Here is a 12,480-nt window from a genome sequence, read left to right on the forward strand (position 1 = left end):
TTTCCTGTTAATAAAATAACTGGTCTAGCTCAAAAGGGTTAAAAACCCATGAAGCTCTCATGAAGGCTAAATTCTATTAATATATACTGCTGAAATCAGTCGAGTTCAACATGATACTCCTAGTTTCACAAATTCCCCTGTAAAGAGTTCAGGATTAATACTTTTGGGCTCAGTCTTGTCTTCAAAAACAGTTCTCCCTGAATTTTCCAACAGTTTCATTAAGTTTTTTGATACTACACACGGTACAAATATTGATCCTGATTTCTCCAATTAACATAAGAAAAGACAGTAAGCAAGTAGCATTGTGTAACAGAACATCACTCTCACCTTTATAACAACATAAGCAAGTCAGACAAAAATAATTCTAACATCCAGAAGAAAGTTCTCTCACTGCAAACTTAAAATAGCTATTGTTTAATAGCTATTGTATTGTTCACAGTACAGAAATTATAGCAGATCTATATTTGGCAATAGAACTTCAAAGGTTAAGAGAAATTTCTCACTGCAGCTATCACTTTGCAATATTTCACTGCTCAAATCAGATTTAATTTTCTTAATCTAATTCCTGAAGGTTTTCAAATAATACAAGTATTAACCATTGTTTCCTTAAAAGGAAAACTGGTGAAAATTTTAGAGAGTTCTTAAAGATCACACTATGCACTGCTCGTTTTTTGAGACTATTGCCTTTACTAAGTGATGTGGACAACCTCCGAGCAACTTCCGGGAAAAAAAAAAAAAAAGCCATGTTTTCAGCTGCATGCAATTTTTTATAAAAACTTAAAACATTACAAAACTTTAATTTCAGATTTCTGTTAGTTTAATATACTAACCACATAGTTAGAATCACAGAAAAGTCGAGGTTGGAAGAGCTCTGGAGACCATACGGTCCAACCTTCCGTTGAAAGCAGGGCTGTAGATTAGGTTACCCAGGGCATTGCCAAGCCTGGAATACTTACAGCAAAGGACATTCCACCATTTCCCTGGGCAACCTATCGCAAAGTTTAATTGCACTCATGGTGCATTGACATTTTTTTTCTTATATCTAGATGGAATTTCCCCTGAAGCAATCCTGCACCTGTTGGCTCTTGTCCTCTCACGACACATCCTTGTGAAGAGAGACCTCCGTCTTCTCTATCATTATTTTTTACTTATTAGAAGATTGCCTAGTCAGCTCTCTAGGCTGAGCAAACACAGCTCTTTCAACCTTTCTTCATACATCAAGTGCTCCAACACTCTAACCATCTCAGAGGCCTTTTGCTGGGCTCTTTCCAATTTCTCAGCCTCTCTGTTGAACTGCTGGGGGGGGTGGGGGGGGGGCAAAACTAGATACACTATTACAGGCATGCCCTCACCAGTGCCTGATAAAGCATAATAACCACAGGACTTGATCTTCTGTCTATAGACTTGGTGATGCAACCCAGGACACAGTTTGCCTTCATCACTGCAAGGTGCACTCCGGACTCGCATTCAGCTGGCGGCCCAACAGGACTCCCAGGGCCTTTCCAGCAGAGCTAGACCCCACACATTCAGATCCCAGCCTTTACAGCTCTCTCGGATTATTCCATCTCAGATACAGGTTTTTATATCTATCTTTCTCAAGCCTCATGCAGTTCTTATTGGTCCAGCCCTCCAGACAGTTGAGGTCTCCCTGTAAGGTCGGGCTACCCTCCAGTTTACCTACTTTCCTCCCAGGTTGGTGACGGCACATTCCATCCTGCCATCCAGTTAAATTACCGTCACCATTCATGAACATCTCTGTCAACCACTTAACATTACTGTCTTCGTTGGTAAAAATTTAGAGGTCCACATTTAAAAATGTTAGATTTATGAATTGTATTAAAAATCCAAACTCGGAACGTTTTTTCCCCAACAATAAGTTTCACTGTATCGCTAAATGCAGTCTACTTTATATTGACATTTTTCATTTGTAGGGAAATGGACCTCTTTGTGCTATCCAGCTTTTATGCCCAAAGGTAATTTCCTCTCCATAAAAATTGTGGTTTGGGTTGGGTTTTAAATATCTGTTCTTTAGGGTACCAAAGGTTGTGCTCACACTGGAAATTTGCTATTTTTCTCCTCAGAGGATGGTTAACTCTTAAGTCAAAAATGACTAAACTGCCACACTAGATTATACTGAGGACCCATTTAGTACATTACCTTGTCTCCAACAGTGGACAGCAGCAAATGGTTCTAGAGAACAACAAGCAATCCTTTCTTTCAATTCAGACAGTGGCTCACGGATTTCCTGCACTAAGTGTGGCATCCAGAGAACCACATTAAAAGACATCACCAGATCTACCCTTCAGAAGAACGGCTAATGCTTTTGGCCTGCACAACATTCTACAGCAACAAGTTCCAAAGGGTAATTAAGGTAATTTTCACTTCATTTGGTAATTGACTTGCAAGTTTTCAGATTGCAATGCTTTAAAACAGTTTGATGTATTTCAGTGTGCCCATTTTAAAACTGGAAAAAGCAGAACAAATAGCATTTATGACTCAGGCTTTATTTTCATTCTTAGATGTTATTTTTACAATACATTTTCAGAAGTCATTAGTCAGTGGAAGATAGAAACATTTAATTAAAAATTTCAGTATTACTAGTACTTTTTATTTGAATTTTCAAGTCTCCATGCTGACAGCGGCAGAAAAGCTCAATAGCACTGCGTGACAAATTACTTCACAAGTGCCTCTCAAAGAAATTGTGCCATAGATCTAGTTCTGCATGCTTCCATGCTATAGGAACATCATTTTACATATTTTTTTGGAGCTTCCTGCCACAACAGCCACTGCAACAAGGTCACCTAGAAATAAAACTGCTTTTTATACTACCATTTAAAGTAGGAAGCTGTATAAAAAGTAATTATTAACATTGAATTTTCTTTTATATTTCTCAGCTATTTCCTTTGTGTACTCTGACACGATGAAGCATTTTATGTACCCTAACCAAATGCAGTGCCAGTGCTGAGTGACTAAAAGACAATTTAACTTTTACACAGATATCTACCAATCTAAACACTTCAAAAAAAAAAAAACCCTTTATGTTCATTACTGTCAATTTCATTTTAGAAAAAAAAGACCGACTCAATAGGTTTCCCATATTGCTTTAAATTATAAAAAGAAACTAAAGCTCAAAGTTTAAATAAGCCTGGAGCTTCAAGCTATGAACACAGGCATCATTTTGAACTCATCTGACTTTAGCAAAGGGATAGTCTCTACCACACAGTTCAACTATTTTCACTACTGAACTAGGAAGTTATGGTCAACATCCTTATACCTATAACTACACAGACGCAGCTATAATCCACATATCATCCAGTGATACAGTGTCTTTAATCCAGTTTGATTAAATCAGGTTAAGGTGTCAGACAAGCTAGAGAGGACAGGAAACAATGGCATTTTGGTCTATACTTTGTTTTATCTTATTCAGCAGGCAAGGAGAAAATGTAGACGAAACCTGGAATCTTTCCATTCAAACTTTCAAGTTTTGAATCTTTTAAGATCAATTGAAAAAGAACCTTTCTGCAAGGGACAAGGAAACGCCACTAAGCAGCTGAGTCAGACAGTTGCAATAATACAGTACAAGGCCTAGCGTATCCTCAATACAAAATACAAGACACCTTGTGCATTCTGCTAAAATAACTAGAAAAACAAAACTGTTAAAATGAAGAACCTTTGAATCCATCAGCTTACATTTGTATCCATGCAAGCTTCCTAATTGTTAAAACACATCATTTGACCACATAGAGAAGTTACATCACCTTTGTTTCCAGAAATGCATTTCTGACTTCAATTTAGGAAGCACTGTTGATCTATTTGTAATTTCTCCCAAATCTGCTATTGATACTTGTCCTGAAAGCCAATGATTCTCACAAGGAATATTAAATGCAAAGAGGTAACCAATTATTATTAGTGGGAGAAAAGGAACAGCCGGATTCTACCATATCATTAGAGTATCTTCATTTCCAAAAAGCATGTGATAACCGATAAGCCTTAGAAATATTAGAGATCTGAACCACCTACCCTCAGGAAAACAAGATTGTTAAAACCAGTCCAGCTAAGTCAGTCACCGTTAAACAAAAATAACTATCCAAAAGATATAAATTCCTCTAATAGGGTGCTGAAGTAATATGACACTCTTCAGTCTTTGATAAACGTGAATTAAAAGCTTCAGAAAAGTATTTTTTAAGAAAAAACTGCAGTCAGGTCAACTCATAGACAAACAGCAGAATCAAAGCACACGGTCAACTGCTAGCATCTTAAAAATATTCCTGAAACAGTTTTTCAAAAGCTTTTTCAACATCCCCACAGTCTAGCATATGCTAACTCACTGAAGCCTCTATGCATTAATATGGCATAAATTATTAACCATTCTACAATGGTGCCTGATAGCTTCAAATCATCTAGCCATCATTTTGTGTCTCCAATGGTATCCGCAAAGTCTGCAGTACTGCTGGAGAGAGAAAACCCCAATGCTGCTTTCCCAAAGCCTTCCCATGCCTAATCACTCTTACCTCTCTGTTTCTGCACAGAAACGTGTTTCAGTCTTTTCAGAGCTGTGTGGCAATAACTTTGCCAATTTAAATTGGAAAAAAAGCAACAAAGTACTTGTTTATTTCAGAAGAAAAAGAAAAAAGATTTAACATACATACTTAACAAGACTATTATAGTAAGATTATAAAAACTGGCTTTAGAACTTTAGATTAAGCGTTACTGTAGAATTCCATAGCTGTTTAAAAAGTGAGAAGCAGCGTGGTATCTGACAGCATGCAAGACTGCAGTATCTTTAGGTGTGGCCTCACTTTACAGACTGATGTGCCTTTATTAAAAAAGCAGTTAAAGTATCCTTCACCAATCATAAATGTCACTTATGAAGGAATAGTTGGCATCTTTTCCACGTGTGTTGGGGAAGTACTAGCATTTTTTCAGGTATCCTCTAGTGTGATGCAAAACGGCATAATCTTTTGCTAAACTTACACAGACACTGATTTGAAATTAACAACAGTAATAGCCCTGAATATTTCTAGGATACTTCACTCAGTCCATTGAGAAAGGTTGTCATTAAGCCATGGATTTGTCTTTGTAACTGATAAACACAAAGTTTAATCATCTCTCTTTCACAAAAGATTGTCTTTAAAATCCTTATTTTCAGAGGTTGTAAAGTACACGTTGTACAAGTGTAAAGTACTTCAAACAAAAGTCACAATTTCAACTTTTCTGTGCAAGACAACTTTGCAGAACTTTAGGAATTCAAAATTTCACAGATCCACATGGCCTGCTGCAGGTTCACAACTACAGTCATTTAAATCACTACTCTGACAAATCTGTTAATAGAGAAAACAATCACTGTCCAACTGCATACAGGTACACTACAATTCAGCATGTTCAAGATTCAACTTCAAAGCCCTGGCAAAGACCACAGAGCCCTCTCACTGCCTCTACCACCTCCACCTCATGAAGGGACACGAGATTTAAATCAACTTTGGCAAGGGGAAGGTGACAGGCTATTCCAGGTGATTCACCTCAGGGAAGGAAATTCTCAGCTTGTCTGTCACTGGCTCATCATCTTTAGTAAGTAGTTTGAGATGTCTGAAAGCACCTGGGGCTTGTACATTTTATTCAAATTCAGAAGTAACAAATATAACATCTAGAAGAAAAAATAAATAAATAAAATACTCTAATGCTATCCTTAACAGCATAGACACATACCTAACTTTTCCCTTTCAAATCATTTTTTGGAACTCCCCAAGTAGACAGTAATGCAGAGATGTACTGGAGAGAGATAGAAAGTTTACACAGCACCATTCCTTCCTCAGCATCTGTATTGTCAGAACCAGTTACGTATCTCCAAAACCAGTTACGTATCTCCAAAACCAACAGGCATCTTTCCCCCAACTATAAACATGCACTGCACCACCTTTGGAAAAGATATTATTTAGTGAAAGAACCTCACAATTAAGCCTTTCAAAGAACTCTGAACTCTGAAAATATTTTTCATATGTTGCTCTAAAAAAAGCATTTTTAAAAAGTTAACTAAAAATTTGTACTGCGAACAAACTAATATTTACCTGTACTGTTAATACAGACTGTTGTGTTCAGTAAGGAAGGATCATCATAGCGTTTCAATGCTTTCCAGCAGCTCACTAATGAACTCGGGCAACACTCGTTGCATGTGGACCATTCTTTTACCTGTTCTTTAGGATACCTATCTGTGTGCAGTACAGCATTTTGAGCTGAAATATATTAGCATGTACGTTATTTTAGAAAAAATAGGACCTAAGCTGCTTCAGGCTTATGATAGAGAAAAATGAAATAGCATACTTTGTGTTTAGAGTAGTGTTACAGTCTGTTTTGGTTCCTGGCTCCTGTGGAAATCCATTTCAGACCGAGATTAGCTGTGAAAAAGAGTTTTTTATTCTGCACAGATTAGCCTTACCTTTACAGCAAAAGATTCCATTCCATTAGAGGAGCACAGTCATCAGAGCTCACAAACTACTTTAAAATATGTACTTATTCCTACTACTGTTTTTTTAAACAAGCTGAGATGAAAAACAGCAATGAAAAATACAAAGCTAGCATTTGCAGTCAGTGCTTTTTCAGGTCTCTGATTCTGTATAGATTTCAAATGCTGCAGAGGGAAGGAAGAGGAGGAGGGAATATTTGCTTTAATTTAATGCCTTTTTATGAAATTAAGAATGGAACGTTCCTTGTGGCTTTCAATTTTTACAAAAGCTTTCTTAACTGAAAGCAATCATATCTCATAAACTATAAATGGGGAGTCTAAACCATAATTCACATAATAAAGGGCTTCTTTCTTTAAAGCATATCATAATCACTTAAGCCACCACAAGTTTATACAGGATTAATACCTTTTATTGTATCTGATAGTCTTTACTACGGTCTAGATTTAAATGGTTTATGTAGTAAGGCTTCTGTGAGTATGCTTAGAAGAACTATTTCACTACTGTACCAGCCTTCTCATGATTTCAGCTGTAGCACTTATGTTTAAAAATCCCATAAAAATAAAATACATAAAATAAGGGAACATTTCCACAGGAAAAAAAACCACAGTTATTTTACAGAGATCTGATTATATCTGAATATTCTGCTTAACCACTGCAGATTATTTAAGAGATGGGCATGTTTTAGCCAATGAAGGTATTTAAAACTAGAAAATTTTGAACAATAGATCATATAAACCTAAAACTGCAGATATCTTAAGAGCTACCTCGGGCCTTAGCGACCAAACTCAAATCCACCTAAACAACCAGAAAAAATTTCAACCAAAGTAAAAATTCAGCTAATTCAAAATAATTAAACGTTCAACAAAGTAATAGAGGCTTAGCTAGAAGGCACAGCTTACCAAACTAAGCCTTTAACAACTCCCCAACATAAGCTAATTACAAAGGGAGTAAGAGATGATGCTGAATAGGAAAGCACTCTGGCTGATACTCAGAATTTTGCTAAAACAGCTACTACAACACAATTATATTTAGATCATTAAAAGTTTCAAAAATTATCATAATTAGCACTACACAGAAAATCAGTAAAGAGATTTTGCATGTGCTATATAAGAAGTGTGATCTAGTCTCACATGTATGGTCAATAGCTTCCTTCTGCATCAGCTGAAACCTTCAAGCAGTCTTCAAGGGTAGCTCAGAGAAGAGTGCACTGCAGTAGCTGAAGTCTCAGAAGTGAGTGCAGCTGAGCAAGACTGGCACTATATTTGAAAAATTTATTCAGTAAGCCAGCCATTGGTTAATTTATGAAACTGTGCTTGCCAGTCATTTTAAGCCCAGAGAATCATACATACAAAAGCAAAAAATTTCAGTTAAAGCAGCATTTATAACAATAAACAAGAGTAGACAAGAACAGACTGGTTTGCACTGAATTTTGTTGTTTTCAATACAGATTAGCATCCTCCCAGTTTGTTGTTTCATCTGTCTTAAAATGAATTCAAGCACTTAGCAAATGAATGGAAAGCCTGTCTACATCTATAAATTTCAGTGAAAGATGGTTACATTTTCTTCCTTTCTAAAGGAAGAAAACTTCAAAATGTCTATGTCCTCTCCCCCGCAGAAAAACCCAACCCAAAACAAACATGAGCTCTCCTTCTTTATTCAAATATAGACATGATATAATATGTAGCAGCAGTCTAGATCCCTCAGTGCTGAAACAAAAGGTCCTGCATTTAGAAGGGCAGGCACACTATGCACAACCACAAAAATGCATTATCACCACTATAATAACGTGCAGTATATTGAGTATATTTGTATGAAGTATCAACTCGATTTTGAAGTGAACATCTAAAATATAAGAAGTAGATAACCTATCAAATAGCCACGTGACCACCCAATAATAACATAAAAGACATTACAAAATAAAATTAAGGAGTTACAGGAAACAAATAAGCACCATCATTGATAGATAACACACTAAGTAGCAGCATAAGAGTGTCACAATAACCTGGCCTTTGGGAATTCAGTTAAGAACAGTCACCTTTCCACCCTGAAGATCACTGTCAGACTAGGCAAGGCAGAGGAAACAATGCATCAAAAGCAAACAAATCTGAGAACCTGAAGCTGAAATTAATAAATGAAAGTAAAAACTTTTTACAAAAAAGTAGAGATCAGTAGCTCATCCTTGCATGTTTCATCCACCAGACGATACAACATAAAGAAAACTACTTTCCACTGGTTAAATACAAACGTTTAATAAATGGACTAAAATATTGTAAATAGCACCTATCATGCAAACTACACTGAGTTCAATAGTCAATACTGTATTTGATATGTATTTTGCCTGCAACTCCAATGTTTAGCAAAAATCAGAACAGCCAGTGTTCTATCAAAACAGAAAAGGCGATCTCCTCTATACCTATCTGTAATTATTCCATGAAGTGTATAGGAAAATACTTCTGTTTAAAAAGCTCAAGTTCTTAACTCCTAACAGATGTTGGCAAGCCCAATTCTACAATACACATAACAAAGCAAACGACAAAGCCTAGAGCCGTTTAACACCAGTACACAAAGAAACATTTTCTTGCATTACTGGGAGCATGATCACTACCATGCCTTTTAAGCTTATGGAAAAAACGATCTACGACTCAAGATAAGGGAAGAGAGAGGGGAAGAAGTTAACTATGCAAATATCATGCCTAACATGTATTGGAAAAATCTTCATCACTTTTAATGTAAAAAGGAGAAAGTTTTGCATTTACCTTTTTTAAATAAACAGTATTTACAGCAGAGTTAAAATGAATGCAAAACAGATCAGCTTATTTTTATTCAACCAGGCTACAACCTTTCTGCGGGCTGTTAAAAATCAAACGTCACTAAGGGGGACACGATCACGTCAGGTGAACAAAAGCCTGTCTGTATAACCAGCTTAATATTTTTGATAGTGATTACACTGAGCAAGGTCTCACAGAGCCGTGTCTCCTGTGCCACAAAGGATCTACTCAGAGCACAGCGAAATGAGACTGACAACACAGAAACAGATCACTCAACCTAAACCGAGCCCTCGCTTACACATCAGGGAAGCCTCTTGGAAGTCAGAGCGCACAGTCTAAGCGCTGAGCTTAGCCCCACTGGGAAAGTCATGTCACCTCATGCCAACGAGCAGCTCCCGCATGTGGATCAGACAAACGCAAAGACCAAGGCCCAGAAGCCTCCCTTCTTTCCGTTCAGAAAACCCTCAGTGAAAACCCTTCTCCAAACCATAAGCACTGACTTTTATTCGCAGAATTAAACTGCTAGCACTCCAGGAACCCAGAGCCTCCCTCAGGCCGTACGGGCCGGCGCTCGGCGCAGCTCCCGGCGGACAGCCGGCTCCGCGGCGGGCAACCCGGCGGCAGGGCCTGCCCCAGCCTGGCGCAGCCCCCCTCCCACCGACTCCCGAGCTGTAGCCCCCCCCCCCCGCCCCTCTCTTCGGATGAGCAGCAGGGCGGAAAGCGACGCGGCGAATTTCCTAGGAGCGACGAGGAGAAGCAGACCCCCTTCGGGAAGGGGAACGAGCCGTCTGAGCCCCGCTGCGAGGCGGGGAGCGAAAAGCCACCGCGCTCGGAGCGCTCTGGCGCGGAAGGGGCCGCCGCCGCGCCCCCCCCCCTCACCCCACCCCGACCCCGGCGGGAGCATCAGGTCGGCGCGAAGGGAGGCGAGCGGCGAGCAGCGCCCGGCCCCACCCAGCGGCGGCGGGAGGGGGCGCGGCTGCCCTCGCTGCCCGGCACGGCCGCCGCCGGGGCGCAGGGCGGCAGGAGGCGTCCCCAGCCCTCGCCTCCGGCCCCGGCGGCGCAGGCCCCGCGGGGAGCGGCTCGCCCCAGCCCGCGCCTGTGGTGGGGCGGGAGGGGGGGGTGGGAAGGGAGGGGGGGGCGCCGGCCTCCCCCTCCCCCGCCGCTGCCGGCGCCGCCGCCCGCCTCCTCACAGCCGCCCCCGCTACCTGCTCGTCGAAGCGGTTCACCACGGCCTGCACCCACTCCACCGGCTTGTGGGCCGCCATGTCCCCCCGCCCGCCCGGCCGGGCAGGGGGGCGGGTCCCCGCGGCGAGGGCGGCAGGCGAGGAGCGCGGCGAGGCCGGCCGGTCTCCGTATCGCTGCCCAGCTCCGCGGCCTCAGCTGCCCGCGGCCATCAGCGCCCAGGCGCCGCCATGACACCACACCGGAAGCGGGCGCCCAGGCCGCCCCCACCCGTCCGAGCAGCAGCGCCGCGGCCGCCCGCGGCAGGGGGAGCGCCCAGACAGAGGCGGCGGCGGCGGGCGGCGCCTGCGCGGCCGCCGCGACGCCACTGCGCCTGCGCGCCCCCCCCCCCCGCCGGCGCCGCGACTGCGCCTGCGCCGCGGAGCGCGCTGGCGGGGCCTCGCGGGAGCGCGCGCGGCGGTGGCGGCGGGCGGCCCTGGGGGGCCTGTGCCGCCGCTCTGCCGGCCGGGGGAGGCCCCGGCCTTGCAGCAGAGAGGACGCGGTGCTGCACGCAGCTCCCCGCCCGGGGATAATCGCGTAAAGGGCCTGTCTGGGCGGTTCGTTTCCTTGCGGGAACACAGGGGGGCATCTGGGGCTGCGCACAGGCAAACCGGCGAGCGACAGTCTGCCCCTCAGCCCTACCATGCGTAAATGTTTACTGCTGCTTACCTGCAAAGCCAGGGGGGAGAGGCAAAAAGCCCTAGTGAGGTAAAAAACAAAACAAGAAGTTTTTGTAAACTTCTCTTCAAAATACAAGGATGCTGTAAAACTTTCCTTTGAAATTAATTACCCAGTAAATTACAGTAAAGGAAATGTCTGCCCTTGGACCACAGATTATGAAGGAATCTTTCACCTCTGAAAACTTGAGGGATGCTTTCAGTCCCAAGCTTCAACAGGATTTTACCGGATGATTTTCACCTTCTCTTGGCAAAAAGACATGACGGTTGCCAGATGTTTACCTACTTTATTTAAAACAGTGCCATTTCAAAGCCACTGTGCTTGACAGAGATTACCTACAATTTGGATGTTATATACAGACTGAAACGTATAGCTGTTAATCTTTTAAAGTAATAAAAAAGGTTATCCTTTAATAAATTAGCTTATTTGGGTTTAGCAGCCTTTGTTACATCGGAGGACTTCACTACAGAACTCTAGCAGTCACTAAAAATACACAATGCAGCGCACACAAACGCTTTCCAAACCGGTTACACAGTACCCAGCCTATTGCTTACTCTTTGTGACTCAGAAAAGTAGGATATGTGGATAACAAGACAAACAAACATCCACTTCCAGTTTCCTTCTTAGGAATGTTAATTTGTTTTCCTTCTGTGTAGACAGCAGCACAAAATAATGACTTTTCATGCTAGAGTCAATTTAAAATCTTGTAAATAAAGCTGAAATTGATCTAGGATCCCTTGAATGTAAGTTTTAAAACGCATAGTGAAGAACTGGAGAACAAAACGGACTTTCTTTCTTTATGTTTTACCTCCAGGTCCGGATTTCCTCAGTCCACGTCCAGAAACTAGTTTTGTATGTTTGTCTGAAGCATAATTAATGCAGTGACTAGATGGACTATCATAAAGCATCTTTTTAAAGATAACATTTCAAATGTGAATATAGCAAACTTTCTAATCCATCCTGCTGTAATCCGCAAATCTGTAAGTCTCACAGGAGAAAAGGAAACGGGGAAGGAGTCTAGTTCACTTCTCATCCAAGCCAGAATCGCTCTGAAGTAGTATGCATTACTTCTCTTTCAAAGTTTAAACTTAGGAGTTTGATGTTGCCAAATCCCGATCACAATAGATGGAATTTAATCAGGCCTTTCACTAAGGTGCAGGTAATATATTCTGACGTATCATAAAAATAAAGCTATGCCTGTCAAAATAGCGTACTGTATGACAAGGTAGTCTCAATTTCTGTCTAATCCCACTTCTTCAGTCAAACGTGCAACATGTACTACCCTCCACAGATTTCTGAAACATGAATTTGAATTAGTAGACTGAACTAAAAAGTTCTATCAATTAAGCAGA

The 12,480-nt window shown here is 41.5% G+C and overlaps 1 protein-coding gene across 8 annotated transcripts in view; it reads right to left on the reverse strand.

Moving 5' to 3' along the window:
* The window catches only part of NF1 (neurofibromin 1), a 199,382-nt gene that overhangs the window by 104,030 nt on the left and 82,872 nt on the right, over positions 1–12,480 (reverse strand). For 2 of the 8 annotated variants that reach the window (XM_068910206.1, XM_068910204.1), the window contains exon 1: positions 10,435–10,666. The exons of 5 other annotated variants lie outside the window; for them this stretch is intronic. In XM_068910206.1, the coding sequence (XP_068766307.1) occupies positions 10,435–10,494 (60 nt within the window). In that variant the 5' untranslated portion in view covers positions 10,495–10,666. Of the gene's footprint in view, positions 1–10,434; positions 10,707–12,480 lie in introns of those variants that run through there. One more of the 8 variants, XM_068910202.1, reaches the window with a different exon arrangement.

Source organism: Struthio camelus, chromosome 16 (assembly GCF_040807025.1).
Source record: "Struthio camelus isolate bStrCam1 chromosome 16, bStrCam1.hap1, whole genome shotgun sequence".
In the NCBI taxonomy this organism is placed as follows: domain Eukaryota; kingdom Metazoa; phylum Chordata; class Aves; order Struthioniformes; family Struthionidae; genus Struthio; species Struthio camelus.